General features: G+C 44.3%; 1 protein-coding gene across 2 annotated transcripts; it reads left to right on the top strand.

The window, feature by feature from the left end:
• Positions 1 to 11,027: 11,027 nt before the first annotated feature.
• LOC307101457 (caspase-6-like) lies at positions 11,028 to 25,169 on the top strand. 2 transcript variants are annotated; one of them, XM_079774425.1, is made up of 7 exons: positions 11,028 to 11,158; positions 17,229 to 17,271; positions 17,788 to 17,937; positions 18,697 to 18,773; positions 20,882 to 21,057; positions 23,866 to 24,025; positions 24,661 to 25,169. In XM_079774425.1, exons 2-7 carry the CDS (start codon positions 17,243 to 17,245, stop codon positions 24,897 to 24,899), a joined length of 831 nt encoding a protein of 276 aa, XP_079630551.1. In that variant the 5' UTR covers positions 11,028 to 11,158; positions 17,229 to 17,242; the 3' UTR covers positions 24,900 to 25,169. The 2 variants fall into 2 exon arrangements, with proteins under 2 accessions (XP_079630551.1, XP_079630552.1); XM_079774426.1 differs by lacking the exon at positions 11,028 to 11,158 and adding an exon at positions 13,799 to 13,867.
• Positions 25,170 to 25,726: the final 557 nt, after the last annotated feature.

Here is a 25,726-nt window from a genome sequence, read left to right on the forward strand (position 1 = left end):
AAAGAAATTCAGCCAGATCTGTGGCTGATGCTTCCCCTGAAGTAAGCAGGATGTGAGGGAAGGGAGAGACACGTGGTGATCCAATATGGAAGCTCACTCTCCTAGTATGTTAAATTAAAAGTTTCCTTTCTCGCCATGAAAAAGTCTTAACAATTTAGAAATGTATCTGGAATTTCTGTGCTAGTGAGGAGAGAACTTAGCTGTAAGACAGAATGCGTGCATAGCCTGATTTCAGACATTTAGATTGTCTTCAGCTGGAATCTCTCTGCAAAGCTATAGAAAATTAAAAACCCAGAACTATTTCTTTTTCCTAAGAAAAATGGCGGAAAAGTCTTCTTGAAAGAAATTCAAGCTAATTCCAGCAACAGGATTCACATTTTCATAATAAAGAGTATTTTTTAAAATGCTAATGAACCTTGTTAAAAAAGTTAACTTTTAAGGCCTTCAAGAAAATAAGTAAATTTGTCTCTGTCATAGAATTTATCCAAAGTAGATGCTTTAACAAAGAACTACTAAATATTTGACTTACAAGCTCTGAAACTTTAAGGTACATATTGAATTAGGAGAAATTATATAAATATAGTAATTAAATACCTAAAATATAAAAATGTGCTTTTGAGAAAATAAAATGTTATGTTTTCTCTAATAATTAGGAATTCAAAATATGTTAGTTATTGGTCTGGTTTTAAAAAGAAGATTAATTCTATGGTCCAGTTTAAATGTAGTTGATATTCTTTAGGATAATTTAGGAATGTAATCTTTAAATCATGTGTGTGTGAAATAACTTGGAAAGATAATATATATATATATTATATAGTTATTTCAAGACTAGAGTGACTTTTAGACATTTCATGGGCCCCGAAATGTTTTTCAAAAGTCTGTTCTCTCTTAAAAGAAATATTTTTTTTTGTAATTAAACTGAGTGATACTTGGGATCGCATGGAAAGCTTTATCAAATAAAAAATTAATATATTTTACTTATACATATATATGAAATGTTATAAAGGTTTTCGCCTGTAAGAAGGGCAAAAACAATATATTTCTTAAATATAGCCAAATTTTTCAACAGCAGTAGAATTTCTAAAAAGGCAAAAGCCCTGCTTTTAGATCAGACCAATAAAGTATCAGACCTATAAGTTTTACTGAATAAGTTTCTTTGCTTTTTAATTAAAGATACCTACTTAAGTTATTTTATAAATTAGCCTTTTAAAATATAATCAAGATCTCATATAAATTAAGTTACATAAGAAATCAATGTTTAAATCATTAAATCCAAGTAAAATCTAGGAACAAATTAGAAGCCATCTTTTACTGCCTAACTTATGTAGCTGCCTACATTAAGCTAGAGGCAGGGCAACATTTGCGGCTTGTGAAATCAGACGTAAATTTGCTTTATTTTAAATAAAGATACCTACTTTAATTACTTAAATAAATTAGCTTATTAAATTATAATCAAAGTTTTCAGCTAAATGAAAAGCCAATATTTTTATAAACAATTCTAATAAAGACCAGAAACAGCTGGTAAAAGTTTTGTCTACAGTATAGTTTTGGCTTTAACAGTTTGTACAGTCACCATGAGGACTGCCTGACTTGGCAGCTGCCATGTTGGCCTCATGGCTTGCCGGTCCCCTGGGGGCCGCCATCTTAAAGTAACAAAGGTCCTTCAAACCCCTTATATTTCAGTAGAAATACAAGCTCTTATTTATGCCTTAACAGATTTTACTACGGAGCCCATAGTAATAGTGCTTTTGTGGTAAGTATAGCAAAAATTATTGAAACAGCTACTATAGGGCACACTAATTCAGAGGAACTTTTCATTTAATTTTCAGACTTTAAAATGTTATTTGAGAACAACAATTTCCATATTTTATTAGAAGCGATGACATCAACGTGTTATCCACCTTCCTGTGCCAACTTTAGAGATAAATACCTGAAGACTTAAACCTAATCGAATCTGGCAAAATAAATATCACTCAATTGTAGAAAGAGCCAATCGTACTCTTAAAGTCATTTACTAAAACAAAAAGAGGGAGACAGTTATTATGTGTCACCTCAAGAGAAGCTCAGTCATGCTTTTTATACTTTAAAAATTTTTTGAATTGTGATGCAGAGGATCGTACAGCAGGTGAAAGGCATCAGGCCTCCTGTACAAATAGCCTCCACTGAGTCAGCTAGGTGGAAGGAAGCATAAACCAGACAAGAGTTTTATCAGATTCAGTAATAATGTGGGGAAGAGGTTGTGTTTTATATCTTTCCAGAAGGAGCAATGCAGCCAATTCGGGTGCCAGAGCATTACGTGTGTCACCACAATGGACCCAGAGAACATCCTGTGTCCCTTCACTCAAAAGGACTAAGTACTGCCCTAATGACAGCAAAGCAAAGGAAGAAGAAAACTGAAAGCTACACAAGGGACTGAGGTGCCAACATAGAGTCATCTGAAGAAGTTAATGACTAAAGTACAGCAGATTGTAGAAAAGCAAGAAGTTGAAGCTACTTCTTCAATCATGTTCCTACTCATGCTGGCATCTGTTAGCTGCCAGTCTTCTGAAAATTTTTGCACAGCCAAGTCCAAGAATCTTTTCAAAAGAAGACAGAAGGAAGGCCAAGAGACACATGAAAACATGCTCAAAGTCACTAATTATCCAAGAGATGGAAATCAAAACGGCAATGCGGTACCATCTCACACCGGCCAGAATGGCTATCATCAACAAATCAACAAACGACAAGTGTTGGCAAGGATGTGGAGAAAAAGGAACCCTCCTGCACTCCTAGTGGGAATGCAGACTGGTGCAGCCACTGTGGAGAACAGTATGGAGTCTCCTCAAAAATCTGAAAATGGAACTCCCATTTGACCCAGTAATCCCACTCCTAGGAATATATCCTAAGAATCTGGAAACACTAATAAGAAAGGATATATGCACCCCTATGTTCATAGCAGCACAATTTACAATAGCTAAAATTTGGAAACAGCCTAGGTGCACGTCAGCAGATGACTGGATCAGAAAACTATGGTACATCTACACAATGGAATACTATGCTGCCATAAAAAAGAAGGAATTCTTACCATTTGCAGCAACCTGGATGGAATTGGAGAACATTATGCTAAGTGAAATAAGCCAGTCAATGAAAGAAAAATACCACATGATCTCACTCATTTATAGATAATAAAGAAAATTATAAACTGTTGAAGAAAAAGATAGATACAGAGACAGTAAAGCATCAAACCAAATGTCAAATTACAGCAGGAAGTTTAGGGAGAGGTGGGGGAGAAAAGAGATCAGCCGAAGGACTTGTATGCATACATATAAGCATAACCAATGGACACAAAATTCTGGGGGGTGAGGGCAGGTATGGGAGTGGGGTTGGGGGGGGCAATGGTAAGATATGTACACATATAATACCTTAATTAAAAAAATGAACAAAAAAATAAAATTAAAATAAAAGGTTGAGAGTTCAATTCCTGGTCAAGGCACATACCTAGGTTTTGAGTTTGATCTCCAGTGGGGACTCGTTCGGGAGGCAACCAATCAATGTTTCTCTCTCACATCGATGTTTCTCCCTCTCTCTCTTTAAAAATCAATAAACACATCCTCAGGTGAGGATAAAAAATAATAATAAATAGCCCTAGCCAGTAGCTCAGTGGTTAGAGAGTCAGCCCGCAGACTGAAGGGTCTTGAGTTCGATTCCAGTCAAGGACACGTGCGGAAAGCAATCAATTGATGTGTCTCTCTCACACTGATGTTTCTCTCTGTGTGTCTCTCCCCGTCCCTTCCACTCTCTCTTAAAATAAGTGGAAAAAATATCCTCGGGTTTAACAAAAATACATAATTAAAATAATAAATAAGGAAAACTGAAAGTGTTGAACTGATTGTTCAGTGCTATTGCAAGAGACTCGTTTGTCTAGCACAGAAAATTGGGTTGACTATTTGCATGCAAACAACAAGTTGGTGTGTGGTAAAGAGGCTGAAACAGTCTTTGTATATAAAGATACCAGTATATGTTACTGGTTTTCGAGGGTTTGGGGGGATTTTCATGAGCATACGTTTAAGTGCCCACAAAGGACATGCTGGACACTGTGCTGGAACTTGTGACATGGGTGAAGAGAGAGCGATCCTTTGCAGTTGCCCCACAGTAACGGCACTTCCTTACCTTGCAGCATGTGAAACAACAGTGGAGCTCTTGTTTGACAGTGTGATACATTTGGGCTGTAAACCGTACCTGGACAGCCAGCGAGCCGCGTGTAGGTGTCGCTATGAAGAAAAAACGGATCTTTAAAGAAGATGCTGACCGGTGACAGCAGATGAGGATGAAAGCACATAATAACCTTTGGCAAAGAACTAATGTTTTTACAGCACAAAGGTGCCTTATTTTTGTGAAAGAGTTATTATAAGACCTTATTTTGACATTAAAACTTCGAACTAAAGAGAAAAGGGGAGGCTGTGTTCCTGGATGGCACTACCGTAGCGTGCCAGACTGTGTTGACCGGTGTCGGAGAGAAGTGCATGTTATGGGGTGAGTTTGTTTTTAAAGAAAGTTCTGTAACTTCGTTTTCACAACCGCATTTACACCCAAAAGGAGGTCAAATGTAAAATTCATAAGGTGTGTTCAACATTATCTTATTTCGAAATATGGAGAGACCTTCACTCAGAAGTGTATTTGTTTACTATAAAAATTTAAATATACATATATTCCTGGAAGGATCTGACTTTGTTTTTTTCTCTATTTTAATACAAACTATGCTGTTTTTCTGTAGTCCATTGAGTGTATGAATAAGTCACACTTCTATTAATGACAAGACTAATTACAAAGACAAAATTTCCATGTCTGTTTCTCTTATAAAATTGGAACCATTAGCTGCTGACCTCTTAAGGAGCAAAAGCAGAATAGGTGGGTATTATGTAATGTGCCTAGGAGGTGACGTGAACAAAATTCAGAAGCACAGCCACTCCCATATTATGAACCATTCATATAACAAATGTCATATTTTGTTATAATCTTTGCCCAAATTGGAGAAAAGATGAATTTAATGAGATAAATGAAAAGTTGTTTAACATACACATCAGAGCATTATATGCTGTTATGCTTTGATGTTTATTCCCTAGCTTGCTCCTCATAGTAGATTCTGGGATATTTTGAAAAGACGGTAACCTTTCACTAAGAGTGGTCTTAATAAAAATTGTTCTTGGTATTGTTGTGTTTGTTTTTTTCAAGTCTAATGTCGGGGTCAAAAGGGATGGGAAAGCAACTTACAAAGAACTGTCTTTTATAGATCTCTCATTTACATGAAAATTTATTAACTGATGTTTAAGAGTAAATCACACAACTGCCACTGCCTCTGAAGATGTGAGTGTAGACAGCTCTTCAGCCCCTGGGAAAGTTCAGCTGTGTCCTCCATGCTCTTTGCTTACCACTGGCTGTTGACTTGCCTGAGCCCAGAATGCCAAAGCGTCTGTATCTTTTGGGTAGCCTGTGGCCACAGTTGTTAAGGCAAACTACTTGGAAAGTCAGAGAAATACACCACCAGGAGAAGGTACAAAAGATAAGGCCACCTTTTCATCCACTCTTCTTTTTTATTTTATTTTTTAAATTTTATTTATTTTATTGATTTCAGAGAAGAAGAGAGAGGGAGAGAGAGATAGAAACATCAATGATGAGAGAGAGAATCATTGATCAGCTGCCCCCCTGCACATCCCCTATTTGGGATGGAGCCCACAACTCAGGCATGTGCCCTTGATTGGAATCAAACCCGGGACCCTTCAGTCCGCAGGCCAGCGTTCTAGTCACTGAGCCAAACCAGCTAGGGTTTCACCCACTCTTAGAGTTAATTGAAGCAAATTTGCACAACAGCCAACCACCCAAGGAAGAGCTCAATTAAAGGCAACACTGAGTGCCCCATCACACTGATTTGCACACTGGGCAGCATTTTATGAGTGAGGACAACATGCTTTGACTCAAGAAAAACCATAATTTATAGATTTTCCCCGTGCCCCCCAGAGTCCAGGCTCCCAATTTCTACATGAGTCCTTCTCCAAATTAGCTTCGATAAAAATTATGACAGAGACTTAACCTGGACACAAACAATCAGGAGGGAGGAGCAAGGGCTTTCGAGGAGGAGTTGTGTACTCTGTGTCACCTCCAGAACCCTGTTTCTACAGAGCTCTATGGATGGAACCGCGCCTCCCCTTAACCTCCCGTCCCTGAGGTTCCTTCTCCATCTTGGTCCAGTCCAGTGTGTGCATGCGGCTCACCATTGTCTGCATGCATCAGGTTGCATTTCTTTATTTTTCCCCAATAAATTCTTTCAGTGACAGGATAACCAGTCGATTCTGATTTCCAATCAACAGCTTGTTAACTTAAAAATAATCAGTCAAAGTGAGAGGCAACAAGTATTATTTGAGACCTCAGAATTACAATCATAGAATTATGGCAAAAACCCAAATTGTGTTCCAATTTCAGGGCGAGGCAATGGCTTTTTTATGACAAAAGGAAGAGAAATAATTATATAAATAGAAGGAAGGACTTTCTGTTTGTGTTATCAAGCTGTGTTACTCTTTAGCTATATAAGCATACTTCATTTCATTGCATTTCACTTTATTGTGATTCACTGTCTTCATCAACATCCACCAGCAAAGAGATTATAACTCACTGTATCTCTGGTTAAGAATTTTTTTAATAATAAATTTTTATTGTTCAGATTATTACATGTGTTCCTCTTTTTTTCCCCCCATACCTCCCCTCCACCTGATTTCCCACCCCACCTCATGCCCTTACCCCCGCCACTGTCTTCATCCATTGGTATAAGATTTTTGTCCAGTCTCTTCCCGCACCCCTCAGACCCCCTTATCCCTGAGAATTGTCAGTCCACTCCCTTTCTATGTCCCTGATTCTATTATATTCACCAGTCCATTCTGTTCTTCAGATTTTTTATTCACCTGATTTTTAGATTCACTTGTTGGTAAGTATGTATTTGATGTCTTTTTGTTGTTCTTAATTTTTATCTTTACCTTTTTCTCCTTCTTCCTCTTCTTAAAGAATACCCTTCAGCATTTCATGTAATCCTGGTTTGGTGGTGATGAACTCCTTTAGCTTTTTCTTGTCTGTGAAGCTCTTTATCTGACCTTCAATTCTGAATGATAGCTTTGCTGGGTAGAGTAATCTTGGTTGTTAGTTCTTTCTGTTCATCACTTTGAATATTTCTTGCCACTCCCTTCTGGCCTGCATAATTTCTGTTGAGAAATCAGCTGACAGTCGTATAGGTACTCCCTTGTAGGTAACTAACTGTTTTTCTCTTGCTGCTTTTAGTATTCTCTCTTTGTCTTTTGCCTTTGGCATTTTAATTATGATGTGTCTTGGTGTGGTCCTCTTTGGATTCCTCTTGTTTGGGGTTCTGTGCGCTTCCTGAACTTGTAAGTCTATTTCTTTCACCAGGTAGGGAAAGTTTTCTGTCATTATTTCTTCCAATAGGCCTTCAATATCCTGCTCTCTCTCTCCTTCTGGCACCCCAAAAATCCAGATGTTGGTACACTTAAAGCCACCTGATAGGCTCCTTACACTATCCTCACACTTTTGGATTCTTCTTTCTTTCAGCCTCTCTGGTTGGGTGTTTTTTGCTTCCTCATATTCCAGATCTTTGGTTTGACTCTTGGGGTACGTTGATCTACAGTTGAGTTTCTGTATATTCTTTATTTCAGACAGTGTATGCTTAATTCTGACTGGTCCTTTTCCATTTTTTGGGCATTCTCATTAAGGTCCTTGAAGGTCTCACTAATCTTCTTGGAGGTCTCATCAAGTTTCTCAGCGGTTTTTAGAAGATTCTTGAGTAACCTTATAAATGTGGTTCTGAACTCTATGTTGTCCAGTAGTTTACTTTCCTCCATCTCTCCCATTCGTGACATGCTTCTGTGTCTCCACATTTTGGCTGCCTCCCTGTGTTGATGGAGTGGCTTTGTGTGGTCGGTGACCTATAGGGGCCAGTAGCTCAGCTTCCTCAATCACCCAAGGTGGTCGCTCTTGGTACACCCCTTTGTGGGCTGAGTGGAAAGTCTTGGTGTAATTAAGCCTTGATTGCTGTTGGTACACTGGGAGGAATTGACCTCCAGGCCAATTGGCTGTGAAGACCCACTGTGTCTATAACAGAAGAACTGCTGCGCTGGAGACACGCTTATGGTGCAGGCCTTGTTTCAGTGGGGCTTTGGTGCTCCCTGAGTCAGCCTCCCGAATGTGTCACTTATGGATGTGAGGAGTTGAAATCTGGTATCTCACACTGACCACTAGGTACACTGACTTCTAGATCTCCAATGGGGTGCAGCTCAGCTACTCTCTGAGGCCACCCTGCAGGAGCTATAGCTAGAACCACAGTCCCCTCCTCCCTGCTTGGAGCTTGGAGACTTTGGAGCTGTCTGCACCTGGTTTCTAGTTTGGTAGGTTAAACTGCACTAGAGAAGGCCATTCATATGCAAAAGCCGCTGCTTGGAGCTTGGGTGTGTTTGTAGATTGTGCGGGGTGGAGTCTCGGGGCGGAGTCTCAGGGCGTCACTAGGCTAGGGCGTGGCAAACAGCGATGGCTGCCTGTGAGCCGTCTCTGCCTCTCCGACCTCGTCCCCCGCATCTCGCGCCCCGCACAGCAAACAATTATTCTTGTGCACAGCTCTGCAAGCAAGCCACCCTCACTTTGCAACCCAATGGCAGTCTAGCTTCTCCCCAGAAACTGGATTTCAGAGAGATCAGGAGCTCGTCTCTCTTCGGGTTGAAGAAAGCAACGCCCGCCTCCAGCCGGGATCCTCCGCCAGCCCGTATCGCATGCACATCCCCATACCTCAGTTTTTCAGCGCTTGTGCCCTGATTGTTCTTTTCTCTTTCCATCTAGTTGTAGAGCTTCCACTCAGCCAGCTTTCCTGTGGTTCTGGGTGATAGACGTTTTGTCTTTTAGTTGTAGTTTTGTAATTGTTGTGCACGGCAGTAGTTTAGATGTTTACCTACGCCAACATCTTGGATCTCCCCCTCTGGTTAAGAATTTTTAAAAATGTCCATAATCATTAGTCCTCGTGGGCAGAATATCTGCTTTCCTGTTAGCTTTACGGTTGTTTGTTTGTAAGACAGTGTTGCTTGGCCCACTCCAAAGGTTATTTTGCCCAGTTCAAACATTGCAAAGGTTCTAGGAGCAAGATGTGCACGCAGCTCATCTGGAATGGCTGCTCTGGCTCTATTTTAAAACGAGTGGCCCAGTGCACAAAATTTGTGCACATTAAAAGGGGGACCCAGAATCAAGTCCCTGCCCACCCACATGCACCTCAAAATTGCGTGAGACCCAGACCCAGCCGCCCCCCCCCCCAATTGGGCTAGATCCAGACCCAACCAGTCCCACCCTTGTTAAGCCCCGCCGGGCAGGGGATGTAGCCTCAGGTCCCCTGGCCCGGTGCCAGGACAGGGGCTTGGCCTGAGGTCCCTAAGATGGGGCAGGGGGCGTGCCTTGAGGTCCCCTGTCAAGCCCTGCTGGGCGGGGGGGGGGGGGGGAGGGTGCGGTCTGAGTTCCTCTGACCCAGCACTGGGGGTGCACCTTGAGTTCCCCTGTCAAGCACTGCCAGGCAGGGGGACGCAGCCTCAGGTCCGCTGACCCAGTGCTGGGGCGGGGAATGCGGCCTGAGGTCTTCCGGCCTGGTGCTGTGGTGGGGGGCATGGCCTGAGGTCCCCTGGCCTGGCGCTGGGGCAGGGGGAGCAGCCTGAGGTCCCCTAGCCCAGCACCAGGATGGGAAGTGCACCTTGAGGTCTCCCGTTAAGCCCGGTGGAGCAGGGGGTGTGGCCTCATGTCCCATGGCCTGGCGCAGGGTGGGGGGTGGGGGGGCATGGCCTGAGATTCCCATCAAGCCCCAAGGGGTGGGGGGGCATGTCCTGAGGTCTCCTGGCCTAGTGCCAAGGCAGGAGGTGTGGTCTGAGGTCCCCCAGCCTCATGCCAGAGCGGGGGCCACGGCCTGAGGTTCCCTGTCAAGCCCTGCTGGGTGGGGGTACAGCCTGAGGTCCCTTGTCAAGCCCCATGGGGGTAGGGGAGGGCGTAGCCTCAGGTCCCTGCTGATTGCTCGTTAAGGCTCCTTAAGGGAACTTGGCCTCAGCTGTGGGTGCAGCCATCTTTGTGAAAGAGTGATGGTCAATTAGCATATTCCCTCTTTATTAGATAGGATGACTCCGCTTATGTCAACTTTTCACAAGCTCTACCTACGAAAGCCAGACTTAGAAATCCTGCAGTTGCCTCTAGTTTACTCTACAAACAGCCTTACAAATCCTGTAACTCACTCACTGGGAAAAGAACTAACTACACGTTGTCATTCCCATGGTCAGCACCAATTCAATCCCCAATTTGGGGTGCAGTAAAGAAAGAAACTAGTGCAAACACCTACACCGTTAGCATGGCTGTGAAGACAGCTGGGAGGTGGCAGCACCACCGCAGGGCCTCCAGGGGAAATGGTCTTCAGTCTCTGGTGGGAAGTGCGCTCCCCAAGGGAACCAGCGGGGACCCGGCTGATGTATACAGCCTTTCCCACCCGGGCCCCTGATTGGCCAGGGCTGCGCGCAGCTCCGATTGGATGGGGACGCTCAGTCCTGCCGGTTTAAATGGGATTCCAGGGTCTCCTTTCCAAGGGCTGGCTCCGGCGGCAGGGACAGTGCAGGCGGGCAGTTCAGGGCAGGGGCTTAGAGGCTTCTCACGAAGTTCAGGTGGCAGGAGGGGTCCCTGTGCAGAAATGGCTGCTAGGCTCTGCTCCCCCACCTCCCAAGTTAGCCATCAGGAGCCCTTATTAGTCCTCAGGGTTCACAACCTGAAAAGCGAAGACACAACAGTCTTAACCTTTACGCGAGTCAGGGAGCGCAAACATTTGGGGCCGGATTGACCGCAGGTGATCTGACTTCCCTGTTGACATTTCCCAGAGGCAGGTTGGTCCCTCCAGGCGCCCGGCGGCTAAGCCAGCGTGTCCCCGCCCCGCCCCGAGGCGCTGTGCCCCCCACCCCCCAGCTCTGCTGGGAAGGAAGAAACCTTAACCCCCCGAGGAGACGGTGGAGGAAGGGGCGGTGCCGCGGACCAGCTCTAATAAGCGGAGACCGCCGGGTTGTGGACGCTGCGCTCGCTGCCAAGAGCTCGGTGCCCGGGCCCGGAGAGGCTGGCCCTGCAGGTAGGGGGTGCCTAGGGCGCGGGCTCCCCGGCTTTGCTGGGCGCCCGAGGAAGTTGCGGGTCCTGGAGGGAAGCGCTCAGGTCCGGTGGGGCAGCGCGGCTTTGGGTCCTGGACAACCTCGCGGGGAGCTCGCCGCCTCCGGGCTCCCGGCTCCCAGCGCCGGGCGGCCCCGCCTCGCGGTCCTCCGAGCGAGCTCTCGGGGCGCCGGGGCCCTGGCACGTCGGCGGGCGGGCCCGGCGGTCCTGGCGGCCCCGGCGCCTGGGCTTGAAGAGCTGGCTTTGGAGGTTGGACCGGGTTTTGTTTTCTCACAAGGACAGTTAAAGAAGTGCTTGCTGAAAGGTTTGCGACGCAGGAAACAAGACACAGTCCAGGCGATGAAAAGGGGGGAGGTTTTAATCTTGCGCTCCGGAGCGAAACTCACCGGTCCGAGAGTGGGCCAGGGAAGTTCGCGCCAAAAAGGGGGCTTAGGTACTTCCTTTATACCGCGGTTTAGTGAGAGGAGGGTGGAGGGCATGAGAGGTGCAGAATGCCTGCCTCGCGCCAGGGTCTGGGAAGCCGCCAGTTATCTTTGTCACCATCTATCTTGCAGATGGCTCTGGACTTCCTCCCTGCCTTGACCTAACACTTGCATCAGTGACAGTGGAAGGACATTTACAAAAACATTTCTGTAAAACAAAGCAACTTCAGGCCCTGGCCCGGTACTCAGTTGGTTAGAGCGCCGTCCCCTTACGCTAACGTTGTGGGTTTGATCCCGGTCCGGGCACAGACCAGAACCAACCAATTAATGCATACAAAAGTGGAACAGCAAACCGTTCCCCTCCCCCCCCCCTCTTCCTCTTTCCCTTTCTCCCTCTCTCCCTCTCCACTCCTTCCCTCTCTCCCCCACTCCCGCCCTTCTCTCTCTAAAAATCAATCAATAAAAAAAGAGATAGTTGAAAGATGAAACAGAGGGCCGGAGACCATGGGATACCAGGACACAGGCTTTATTGGCGATCACCCTGCCAGCCGCCTTCCAGAGGGGAAAGAGAGAGAGAGAGAGAGAGAGAGAGAGCGCGAGCTTGCCGGGGTGAGAGTGCCTTTTAAGGGGAGGAAAAGGGGGGACGGGGCCTAGGGCACTCAGCACACGCTGATTGGTGGTTTCATGTAAGGTACATGGTTAGGCACCTAGGGATTTAGGAATTGGGGGTTTAGGGTATATGGCAGGTGCTGATTGGTAGTTCAATGTACAGTCCATATAAGGTGTTCAGGAATGTCCGGCTGCAGGTGGAGTTTACGTCATGCTCCGTCCATCAGTTGGGGGAAGGGAGGATCTATCATTCCAGGCTTTTGCTAATATTAAAAAAAATTGAGAGTCCCGGCAGGGTCAGGGGATGAAGGTCCGTCTTCCATAGCTACTTCCAGCTGAGAGGGGGCGTCGTTAGGGGCGTCTACCTGGGGTCTCAAGGATTCTGGTGTTAGGTTCTGAATTCAGTGCCAGATAGATCTCTCCCACCTTCTGGTTGGTGAATGCCTGCATTCTGTTCTGCAAAAGACTAGAAAACAGCGCATGAGAAAGGGGGTTAAAGAGTAAAATTAAGAGTATAAATACCAGTGGGCCTAATAATGGGAGGAGCCATGGGGTAGGTGAGCAAAGAAACCAGGTAGTGTTTTCCTTGCTGGATGAGGGGTGCAGCAGCATGATTTCCCCAAGAGACTGGTTGGTGAAGTCTCCAGAGCGATCCTGTTGAGTGACTTGGGAGGTAAAATCTGGTCCTGAGGCTGCCACAGCGTCACTTGTCTGGTTTTGCTGCTTTTCTGGGCCTGAAGCTGAAAGACAACTGAGACCTAGATATTATTTTTAGGGGGAAAAGAGTAGGTTATCTTGGGGGTGAGGTTCTTGTTTTCCCAGTTTTGCCCCTTGCTGGGCATCCAGACAAGGTTTCACAGTATGGGTAGAGCAGTGGTTAAGCTCCCTATGGCAGTTCCAAGCCCTGCTGTGATGCTGAGGGTTAGGAGGAGAGGGATGATCTGGACTCCTCTTTTGTGTCAGATATGGTGGGTTACGGGGACAGGTAAAGACTGATTATTGGGAGCTACATCTACATTGGGTGAGAGATAGATGAGAGTACAGGTTCCTGTCCAGCTGATGGGGAGACAGATGTATGTGTTTTCCCCACAGAGGAAGAAAAATCCCTGATCATGGAGACAAGCTGAAAGGAGTAGGGAGAAGAGGTGGACTAAAGGGTATAAGATTCCTTTTTCTAGTTCCACAATCTAAGCTGAGAGGGTGGTCACCATGGCGCTGCCAATAAGGGGTGACAGATGAGTGATTGAGATTGTGTTGCAGTGAAAGTGGGAGGGAAAGGGAAGGAAAGGAGTAGTGAGAGCCAGGGACCTGGATGGTTGGATAAGAGGTTAGACACAGAATATTCTGGTTTAGCTTAAGAAGTATCCAGCAACCTTGTCCTGCCAGGCTTGGAGACTGAAGCCTCACTTTCTTGCTGAGAGTTCCTGCTTCCTTTCTTTTTTCTTTCTTTATTTCTAAAAGGCAGGGGGCGGGGGAGGGAGCAGGCTCCGCAGCCGGTTCCCAGGCTAGCCAGGCCTCCAGCGGCTTCAGTCCCAAACCGCCACATTCTTCCTACAGATAATGATCATAGAGGAGATAAGGAGATAAGGCGTTTACAGTCCAAGGAATGGCTTGGCCTTTTGGGGTGAGAGAGTGAAACTGAGGTAGGTGACTGTGGTTTGGGACAACTGGGTTTTATGAGGGGATGCATGGTAGCCCTGGCTGGGCACCAAGGTAGAATGGGAAAAGAGTGAATGGGGGAATTTAGTAAGATGCAGTATAGACATGAGGTGGCTAATGGCTGTGAGACTGATCTGTCAAACCCCATAATAGAGACTAAGGAGTGGACAAGGGTCCCAGCGAATTCAGAGAGGGCAGAATAAGTGGCCCTAGTGTCAATTAAGAAGGAGATCGGCTTACCTGCCACCACAGTTGTTACCCGAGGCTCTGTCCTGGTGATGTAAGTCTGTGGGGCCCTGTCAGGGCCTGGGCAGCTTCTTCGGTGGCCAGTCCCAGGAGGTCTGGGAGCTTCAAACCGGATCCAGAGGATGGCCTGCTGGACTGGCTGAGGCCAGACCCGGAGGAGCCAGACTACAGTCTGAGTTCCAGTGGCCTTCCCTTCCGCACCTTGGGCAGGGCCCAGGCCGGGGTCACGGGTTTGAGCAGGACTTGGCTCAGTGTCCTTCCTTGCTGCATTTGAAGCATGGGCCCGGAGGAGGCTTAGCCCCTGACTTACCCGCGGTTGGAGGACCGACACTCTGTTTGGAGTTCCTGAGAGTGGTGGCTAGGAGCTGGAAGGCCTCCTAATGGGCCTCAGCCTTGGCCGATCTCGCCTTTGATTTTGGATTTGGGTCTCCTTGTCTCTATTATTAAAGACCTTAAAGGTCAGGTTAACGAGGTCTTTTGAGGGGTTTGTGGACCTGCAGTTGCGGCGTATGTCGGGGAGTAAAGGTGGTCAGGTCAGTGGGAAAGGAAACCTGAGATGCCTCTCAATCTGTGAGGCTGGACATAGAGAATGGGACATGGACTCAGAGTATGCCCTCAGTTCCTGCTGCCTCCCTCGGGGGTAGAGTGGACGCGAGAGTAGAAGAAGCTGTTGAGGAAGGCAGTCTTTGGGCCTGAGAAGGAGTGTTAGATGGGAAAGGCTGTTTTGGAGCTCAGGTTCTCAGGATTTGGGCTCAGGGACTGGGGAGAAGGCGGCTGCTGGTTAAGAGGGTCTGAAGAGAAAGAGTCTAGACGTTTTTCAATTTGAGAAAGGTCAGAGAGTGAGAAGGGAAATGGTCAGCCACCTGTGAATTTGTTTGCTGGAGGCCACAGGAGCGGAGATAAGGCAGAGAGCACTGGGAAAGGAGGGGGGGTTAGAATTCTCAGAGGTAGAAATGCCCCACCCTACCTCCCATAATGAGGGCGGGACCAGGAGGGGCTTTGCATGGACACTCAGGAAGCGAACACCCTGAGGGAGAGGAAGGGCCTGTAAATGCAGCCGCTGCCGCAGGTCAGTGGGTGGGACCAGTGAGTGTAAAGGGAAAAAAAAAAAAGTTAAAGGTACTCGTACTCCCGGAGTCCTCCAAGGACTCCTGCACTCCAGCGTTGACCTGGGAAAAAGAGTGCTTAGTCAGAGAGGGACAGGTTTAGGATTGTAAGGAGGTGGCGAGATTGAGACACGTGGAGAGAAACGATCCGCTGGGTTGAAAGAGTCAGAAGACAGAGAAAGGGGTTTGAGGGGTTCGAGGATAGTCCATGCTCACCCAGGGTTCAGCACCATGATGAAAGATGAAACAGAGGGCCGGAGACCATGGGATACCAGGACACAGGCTTTATTGGCTGGGTTGAAAGAGTCAGAAGACAGAGAAAGGGGTTTGAGAGGACAAAGAGGACTTTGTGAGGAGGATCTGATGGGTGGAACACGAGGAATAAAGCAAGCGGGGAGAGCGGGAGGGTGGGTGGGGAGGGGAAGCCTGTTCGTAGGAATCTCGAATGCTTCCCAATCCGGTGGCAAAAATTATCTAGATCTCGGAGGAAATTGGAATTTTCAGGCCACAGAGAGACTGTTGAGTATATTGTGGCCAGGTAGAGCTTCTTTGAAGTTACGAGAGGGTTTGGATTGAGGGGTTCCCTTGACCGGAGGGAAAGGCCACCGAGAAGTTGGGGAAGGAATAAGAAGCGTCCTTCTTTTCCCTCTGCCAACCTGTAGAAAAAAGGACAGGAGAAGGTTGCAAGGTCGTCACCCTGAACCTTTCCCGTGGAGCAGAGCAGAGTTTTCCCGGCCAGGTACCTGGGCTTTCGTAGAAAGTAGAACGTAGAACGTAGAACGTAGAACGTAGAACGTAGAGCCGTGTACGGGAAACTCTGAGGCCCTTCCAGGTCAAGGGAACCGGGAGTGGGGGGTGTTGGGAAAATCCCTGAAGCCTACCGGTTAGAAGGAAGCGACGAGATTCCCACGTGTCCTGGCACGGCAGGGTTTGAGGAGTGTTCTGAGCAGGCCAATCGACTCAGAACCATGCCGCCGAGCAGAGCCAGAGCAGGAGTCAGAAGCTCGGGGCTAGGTTCGAGGATAGTCCATGCTCACCCAGGGTTCAGCACCATGATGAAAGATGAAACAGAGGGCTGGAGACCATGGGATACCAGGACACAGGCTTTATTGGCGATCACCCTGCCAGCCGCCTTCCAGAGGGGAAAGAGAGAGAGAGTGAGAGAGAGAGAGAGAGAGAGAGAGAGAGAGCTTGCCGGGGTGAGAGTGCCTTTTAAGGGAGGAAGAGAGGGGACGGGGCTTAGGGCACTCAGCACACGCTGATTGGTGGTTTCATGTAAGGTACATGGTTAGGCACCTAGGGATTTAGGAATTGGGGGTTTAGGGTATATGGCAGGTGCTGATTGGTAGTTCAATGTACAGTCCATATAAGGTGTTCAGGAATGTCCGGCTGCAGGTGGAGTTTACGTCATGCTCCGTCCATCAGTTGGGGGAAGGGAGGATCTATCAATAGTCAGGGGCACTAGCCAGTTTGGCCTAGTGGGTAGAGCTTTGGCCCAAGGACCAAAGGGTCCCGGGTTGGATTCTGGTCAAGGGCACCTACCTTGGTCGCAGGCCAGGGCAACCAATCGAACATCGATGTTTCTCTCTGTCTTTCCCTCTCTCTCCCACTCTCCCTAAAAATCAATGGAAAAATATCCTCGGGTGAGAATTAACAACAACAACAAAAAAAAGATATAGACAAAGCAATTTCCTATTTCTTTTGAGTTCCATAATCAAAAGACTGTTATTCTAGGCATATTTTACAATGAATTCATTTGCATATGTTCTCCACTTCTCTGTATGATATTCTTTGCTATTTTGCAGGTAGGAGTTGGGTGTGAGAAAGAAGTAAGCCATCGATTTATAGTTCATTTGCTTATTTTGCAGCCGTTTCCCTTCTTTTCATATACCCTTCGTGTGGGGGGGTCAAGGGCATCCAGGTGGGATTTCCTGCTGTTTCACTGCCAGAAGTCAAAAAGTAAATTAACAAAAGTCAACTTTTGTTTTAATAGGTGAGGAACAAAACATGACAGAAACGGATGCCTTCTACAGGAGGTAAAAAATACTGTCTTTCCTAATAAAGGTCTCTTCCTCTGGTGGTCATGATCAGACTAGGAAAATCAAAGCAGGAAAGGGGCCTGGGAAATGGAAGGTAGAATTGAGTGTGGCAGGTCTCACACTTGAAGAGTTCATTTGTAGCTAATATACAGGTTAGTGCCTGCCCTGGTTGGGAAAGGACTTAGCGTGATGTTTGAAATATTGAAGAGTTGGTATGGCCTGGACCAGGCCACTGTCCTTGGTTGCTGGATCCTGGAGACCCCGGGGAGAGACACCCATGTAGATGGATGGTGGGTGGGTGCTCACAGTGGCCGCTGTTTACCAACTGGCACAGAAATATGTCAGGGCTGTCCTTGCTGGTGTGGCCATGAGGCCTTCAGTGCACTCCAGGGGCAGGTCAGCCCGCCGAGGAGGAAACGCAGACCTCCCTCTACACTTCACGTGGACCTTGGGCTCGGAGGAGCTCATTGTTTAATAAAACCTAAAGTGATTGTTTTTTAAATTTTTCATTAGCAGTGAAATGTTTGATCCAGCAGAAAAGTACAAAATGGACCACAAGAGGAGAGGACTTGCTTTAATCTTCAACTATGAGAGGTTCTTCTGGCACCTAAAGCTGTCAGAAAGGCGAGGCACCAACGCAGACAGAGACAATCTTATGCTCAGGTAGCAGTCTCACCTACCTGTCAAGGGGAGGAGGGATTTGCGTGATAACTACTCATGGAAGCTCGTCCGCACTGAAGAAATAACAGAGCGAGAGTTTTTGAGGATGAGCCTCAGATGGGCACAGCCCCTTTAAGAACTTGCCTGAGTTTTCTCCCTAACCCTGTTCTGTTCAATGTGAACAGACTCTATCTACATTGTTACAGATATACAGCTGACCCTCAATCTCAGGGGTTAGGAGTGCTGAGCCCCCGCTCAGCCAAAAATCCACATCTAACTTTTGATTCCTCCAAAACTAAGTTGTCCCTCAGTATCCACAGGCGAGTGGATCTAGGACCCCTGTGAGTACCAAAATGTGCAGGTGCTCAAGTCCCTTCTGTAGAATGGCATAGATAATGCGTACAGCCGGCCCTCTGCATCCACGAACTCCCAGCTGAGGATCGAAAACAGTACAGGTATTTATTGAAGAAAATATAATCTGTGTAAGTGGGCACTTGCAGTTCAAACCCTTGTTGTCCAAGGGTCACCTGTATTTGCAGAGTAGACACAATATTCTAACTTGAATCCGTTATCATTACTAGTAAATCCTTTCCTATCGCGGATGACCCAGGAAAACTGTCACTGTCATATTTGATTTTTCTTTTCCCTTAAAGAAAAGACAATTTTTGTGTCATCAAAAGTATATAAATTTCCTCAGATAAGTAGGGTATGTGACAACTTTGAATAGCTCATAAGCTAATGTTCAGTTTACTCTATCACCAGGTTTTCAAATCTAGGATTTGAAGTGAAATGCTTTAACGATCTTAAAGCAGAAGAACTACGGCTCAAAATTCATGAGGGTAAGTAGTTTTCCTATTCATCTTCCTCTGATGGCACTGAGTACTTAAATACCCTATTTGTAAAGACAGATCCGAATAATTAACTGTGTAGTAAAAAGTCTTACTAATTAATTTGGCATGGGTTATAGGTTTTTGGTTTTGCATCTCTGCATAGATGTTATCCACTAGATTGAGACCCTTGCAAGGTATTATTCCTCCAAAGCTTATATTCAGCATACCATTAGTTATAGTCTGTTATTCTAGAAATGAATAAAATGACCTTTTCATTTGGAATTTAAAAGTTTAAAATACAAACACTAGTGATTTTTTAATTGACTTCTTCCATACTCTAGGTTTTTACTGGCTTCAAAATACTGGTGATTTAAATACTTTATCTCTTTTTTTTTTTTTTTTTTTTTTTTTTTTAAATATATTTTATTGATTTTTCACAGAGATGAAGAGAGAGGGATAGAGAGCTAGAAACATCGATGACAGAGAAACATCGATCAGCTGCCTCTTGCACAACCCCCATTGGGGATGTGCCCGCAACCAAGGTACATGCCCTTGACCGGAATCGAACCTGGGACGTTTCAGTCCGCAGGCCGACGCTCTATCCACTGAGCCAAACCGGTTTCGGCTAAATACTTTATCTCTTAATTTCTATATCAGTGTGTAATAGGTATTTTAACAATTTATCTTTATCATAATAATCACTGCATGCCATGGATATTCAAGTCATTTGCCAATGGAATATTATAATATTTATATAATTTAAACTTTCTGCAGAGCTCTTTCTTTAGGTATAATTGATATATAACATTATGTTAGTTTCAGGTGTACAACATAATGATTCGATATATGTGTACATTTCAAAATGTCTAGTTACCATCTTTTAGGCTCCAAATATAAATGAGATCATATGGTATTTGTCTTTTTCTGACTTATTTCACTTAGCACAATATGTCCATCCATGTTGCTGCATGGTAAGATTTCATTCTTTTTTAATGACTGAATAATCTATTTTATATATTTATATTAAATGTGTGTGTGTCTATATATATATATATATATATATATATATATATACATACACACCACAATTTCTTTATCCATTCATCCATCAATGAACACAGGTTATTTACATATCTGAGTTGTAAGTAATGCTGCATGATCATGGGGATGCATATATTTTTTCAAGTTTCTGTTTTCATTTTCTTTAGATAAATACCCAGATGTGGAATTGCTGGATCACATGGTAGTTCTATTTTTTATTTTTTAAGGAACCTCCACACCAGGGCTCTTCTTTAATCTGCATATCATTTTATTATTTTGTTTTTGTATATCATTTTAATTTTAACTGGCTGCTTACCAGGTTTTCTACTTCGCTTGCTCATAAGCTTTGGAGGACATCGTGTCTTAATACTCTTTGGAAGCCCTAAGTGCTGTAGACATGTGTTAAAGGTGCTGCATTCATTGGAGGTTCAGCAGCACATGGAGAATTAAGTAGTCTCTGGGTCTCTCCAGTCCGCTCTAGGAGGCACTCTGCTGACTCATGTAACTTTTATTGCCAAAATGACTTGGATCTTGAAGGGCGTTCCCCATAATATCCCCCTTTGTTTTATGTCATTGTTCTGTGTTTTAGAAAAACTAATGAAATCTGTTCAAACTATTATTTTGAACTTGAATAATTTTGATTTTTAAAATAATTTGTGGCTCTAGCCGGTTTGGCTCAGTGGATAGAGCATCGGCCTGTGGACTAAAGGGTCCGGGGTTCAATTCCAACCAAGGGCACATACCTCCGTTGCAGGCTCCTGGACCTGGTCGGGGCATGCCGGAGGCAACCAATCGATGTGTCTCTCTCACTTCGGCGTTTCTCTCTGTCTCTCTCTCCTTTCCACTTTCTCTAAAAAGCAATGGAAAAATTATCCTTGAGTGAAGATTAAAAAAAATAATTTTAAAAAGAGTTGTGTTTCATTATAGACATTTTACATTTTCTCTAAGAATAACAAGTTTACTCCCTCCTGCAATTATATGTATGTAACTTATTCTGATATTAGTAAATTGAATTTAATACGTAGATAATAAGCATCTGATTTTCATTTCTGTCTGAATTTTGGGGGGTTTTCTAGCATCAACCTCTAGCCATGTAGATGCCGATTGCTTTTTGTGCATTTTCCTGACTCATGGCGAAGGCAATCACATTTACGCATATGATGCCAAAATTGAAATTCAAACACTGACTGGCTTGTTCAAAGGAGACAATTGTAAGAGCCTGGTTGGAAAACCCAAGATATTTATAATTCAGGTAAGACTGATGATGTTAACATCTTAATTATAAAGCCCAGGGCCTGTACATGTGATTATTAAGAACTAAAGCCAACTTCCAAAGTATCTTTCTCCAGTACTGGAAAGGCCCTTTATGAATTCTAGCCAGAGTTACAATTTGAATTATTGGTAGTAATTCTTTCTTAACATAAAAAATAAATAAAGACGATCGGTGTCTTTATTACTTGGATTGACATTTGAAATGACTCAGAATAGCCAATGTGCTACTGCATGGCCCGCTGGTATCCAGGTGGAGCCACCAGAGAAAGTACCTGCTGCTGGGAGAGCGTGGAGCAAGGCGCCTGCCCAGACGGGCTGGTCCTCTGGGAGCTGGAGAGCGTGTGAGCCAGTGGGAGGGGTGCAGGCGTGAAGAGCTCTAGTCCTAGCCTGCTTCATCCTTTCACATTCTCCCTTACAACGAGATGCCGTGTCCCCCCTGCCAACTTGGTATTAGGATAAAAGTATTTTTAGGCCTGAATAACGTCATCTGGTACATCAATAAGAATTTTGAACAAAAAAGAGAATTCCTGATGTCCCACTGCTGCAGTTCTGTATTTCTGAATGGCAGCGAGCACCATGACCACATTCTCCATCTGGCCATAGAACATTGAGGGGAGGGAGTGGGGGTCTATAAGAAAAGAAGTTACAGATAATCCCTTGGTTTCTTGTGTGGACAACTGTGTTGAGGTGTCTGTGGGACATGCAGTTGGAAGGACAGGTGTAGAACCTAAGAGGCAGCCAGGGTTGGAGAAATACATTTTGGAGTAATGAGGAGATAGATGGTAATGGAAGCAAATGAATTTACCCACGGCGAGTATAGCCTGAAAAATGAGCAGAGGAGAGAGGCTGAGGAGAGTGGCCAGAGAGGTCGAAAAATGACAGCTATTGCTTCATGCACAAGGGGGGCCAGCGCTGTCCAAGACAAGAGGACCGGAAATTACTAATGAGCTCTCCTGTGGGAGGATAGCCACACAGGAGGAAAACATTTCACTGCCTCCGATTCATCTGTGAGAAGGAGACAAAATCGCACCTCCTCATGGGGTGGTTGTGAGATAAAACAAACTGGCCTAACAAATGAAAAACACTTAGTGCCTAGCACATGGCAAGCCCTCAATTAAAGGCTGGCTCTGGTTCGAGCGTCGTGCCAGTACGCGAAGGTTGCAGGTTCGATCCCCGGTCAAGGCACACACAAGAATCAACCAGTGGATGCATAAATAAGTGGAACAACAAATGCATGTCTCTCTTCCTGCCTTCCTTTCTCTCCCTTCCTCTCTCTCTCTAAAATCAATAAATTAAAAATTTAAAAAATAACTAATTTTTTAAAAATCAAGGCTAGCTCTTATTGCAATTGATTTGGCACCTGATGGCATCAAGTTCCAGGTGTTCTAGGTGATATTTCGGAAGACTGTAGGAAATAAAGTCTGAAAATAAGCGTGATAATTCTAAATAAGATTAAAATCTCCTGATTTTAATATCTGAAAACTTTGAAATCACTCAGGACTTTTAAAGGACTTTCTGTTCCTTTGAAAGCTTTTCATTCTTTAACCATTTCGTTGTTGATTTATAATACTAAACAGTCTGTCAGGTCATGTATTAAGTAGACCAGGGCTGCCAGAACCAAGTCCACAGACTGGGTGGCTTGAACTATAGAAATTGACTTTCTGACAGGTTGTGGAGGAGTCTGAGATCAAGGTGTTAACAGGGTTGATTTCTCCATAGGCCTCTCTCCTTGGCTTGTGGATGACTGTCTCATCCCTCTGTCCTCTCATGGTCTTCCACGTGTGTGTGTGTGTGTGTGTGTGTGTGTGTGTGTGTGTGTCCTCACCCCTTGTTATAAGGACACCATATAGTGGATTAGGAGCCACGCATATGACCTCATTTTACCTTAATCACATCATTAAATACCAAATTTCCAACTACAATCACATTTGAGGTACTGGCAGTTAGGACTTCATCATATACTATTTTTGGAAGGGGAGTCCATGATAGTCATTTATGAATAGAAATTAGTGTTAGTCTTTGTGTGAGTCAGAATTGGCGACTAAGAATTTGAGACCTCGCTTTCAAGTAGGAGCAAAAGAAAGAAGGCACACTTCTCAGGTCAAATATTGTCATTTTAACCCTTAATCATTTATGGCAGCCAGTAGGCAAGCAAAACCCAATCTGGGAACATATTATTTAGGCAAATACTATAGCTTTTTCTTTTTTTAAATATATTTTTATTGATTTCAGAGAGGAAGGTAGAGGGAGAGAGATAGAAACATCAATGATGAGAGTGAATCATTGATTTGACTGCCTCTTGCACGCCCCCTCCTGGGGATCAAGCTCACAACCCAGGCATGTGCCCTTGACCGGAATCAAACCTGGGACCCTTCAGTCCACAGGTAGATGCTCTGTCCACTGAGCCAAACCAGCTGGGGCAAATACTATAGCTTTTAAAAGAAAGGATGACCCTTGGTGCTATGATATGATTTATCTATAAGGAATTTTTTAATTCACAGACACTTTCTCCTCTATAGTGTACCTTTCAATCAACAGAATTTACTATATAGTTGAGGATGCCAATATTTTTTCAAATATTAACTAAAAGAAAACCTAAGTAGGGGGAAAAACTCCACTTTAGTCTGCTCTAAACCTGAATGTTGTGGTTTAAAGTGCCTGTAAAGTGGCTTCTGTTGGTGTCAACATAAAGGTGTACTGAATTATATATGTATCCGCTGTAAACATTAAGCATTGGGAAGAAAGGGGGAGGTAAGTAAGTGAGGTGGTTTTCCTCCATGTCTTGTAGGCATGTCGGGGAAACCGGTATGATTTGCCAGTCATTCCTTTGGACGAAGTGGACGATCCGGCAGACAGGCTGGATGAGGATGTCACCAAGGTGGATGCGGCCTCCGTGTACACCCTGCCTGCTGGCGCAGACTTCCTCATGTGCTACTCTGTTGCAGAAGGTGTGTGGGTGTTTAATACAAACATAGAATTGGCTCTCCGGGCTAAGTTCCTGTAGGCTTCTCTTGGCTTGACTTGGATCAAGGTGCTTTGGTCCTGAAGCTCACAAGCATAGAATGGATTTCTTTGATCAAGTAACACAGAGTGATAGTTGAAAACTTAAGAATACCTTATAGAAAAGTCATCCCTGAGGACTCCAAGTCTAAAGCTCCCAGGGTCTAATAGTATCCAATATTAGCAGCCTGCTAGGAATTACTGATGGTGACAGTGTCATTTGGTCAGACGCATGGGAAGCTTTGTTGAAAAATATTTGGTGATGATTGTTGGTTTGCAGTAATTTTGTGATTTTCTTCTTTCTAATCTCTTGTCTCTCAAAATCATCGCCTGGCTACTACTATCTTAGAAACTTTTAGGTAATTAAGTAGAATTAACCTCATTTTTATAGAACTATATAGAATTGATCCCTTTCCCACATGAGAATAGTCAACAGGAAAAAATATACAAAACTGTATCATGGATACATCTTTGTCTTTTCCAAGGTTTTTTGAGACTTTATACCTCTGTGACTATAAAGGTGTTTTAAGTCATAATAACTGAATGCCAGAAAACTTCAGTCCTTTTTCCTACCCTCTTTTAGGTTATTATTCTCATCGGGAAACTGTGAATGGCTCCTGGTACATTCAAGATTTGTGTGAGATGCTGAGAAAATTTGGCTCCTCCTTAGAATTCACAGAACTCCTCACACTGGTGAACAGGAAAGTTTCTCAGCGCCGAGTGGCTATTTCCGAAGACGAAAAAGCAATTGGAAAGAAGCAGGTCCCCTGCTTTGCCTCCATGCTAACTAAAAAGCTGCATTTCTTTCCAAAATCTAAATAAGGCTGTTTTGTTTTATGTATTTTTAGTCTAAATAGATTTCTCTTTTTATATAAGTAAGTGTCACTAGATTGAAACTTATGGTACAGCAATTTAAAACGCCTTAAGGTTTAATGAGAGAACTTTAAAAAAAAATTCATATTGGACATGGTGAAAGGGTTTGGTAGATAAACTAAATCTTCAGGGAATTACTATAAATAAAAATCAACGAACATTTGTAATACTTGATTTTTTTTTAAGTTGCAATGTTATTCAAAATATCTGGCTGATTTAACTTGTATTTTGTGAATTTTTTAAATAAAATTTTACAATGTTTTTAAAGATATTTGAAACTCATGAGTAATTCATGTTTTTATCAAATTTTTCTAATTCATATTTTTATTCATGTATACTGGCAGGTACACTGTCTCTATTGCAACTAGTCAACTCTACTCCTATAGTGCAAAAACAGCCATGGTCAATAAATGAGCATAGTTGTGTGTCAATAAAACTTTATTTATAAAAATAGGCATAGGTAATAGCTTGCCAGCTCCTACTCTAATTCAGCCCACCTTCCCAGATGTTCCTTTAGACTGTGTGCAAGAATTCAGAGCATCCTTTCCACATTCTAGGCTCTTCCCAGCGCTACACCTGACAATGCCACAGGCCTTTTCCCGCTTTCTTGGGTACCTAATATGGACCAGATATTATTGGCACTGGGGCGGGTGCATCAGCAAACAAAGCACACCATCTCTGTTCTCCTGGAACTTACGTTCAGGTGTGACATTTGTAGAATATCTATCTTGGGTTTGCATGTTCAGAGTACTTCATCTCACTTTATTCTCATGCAA

Source organism: Cnephaeus nilssonii (assembly GCF_951640355.1).
Source record: "Cnephaeus nilssonii genome assembly, chromosome: 1".
Taxonomy (NCBI): Eukaryota; Metazoa; Chordata; class Mammalia; order Chiroptera; family Vespertilionidae; genus Cnephaeus; species Cnephaeus nilssonii.

Coding starts and splice junctions, on each gene's coding strand:
- LOC307101457 (XM_079774425.1), top strand. CDS start 17,243: ATGACAGAAACGGATGCCTTCTACAGGAG. Junction 17,938..18,696: donor AGAGACAATCTTATGCTCAG/GTAGCAGTCTCA, acceptor CTCTATCACCAG/GTTTTCAAATCTAGGATTTG. Junction 18,774..20,881: donor ACGGCTCAAAATTCATGAGG/GTAAGTAGTTTT, acceptor GGGGTTTTCTAG/CATCAACCTCTAGCCATGTA.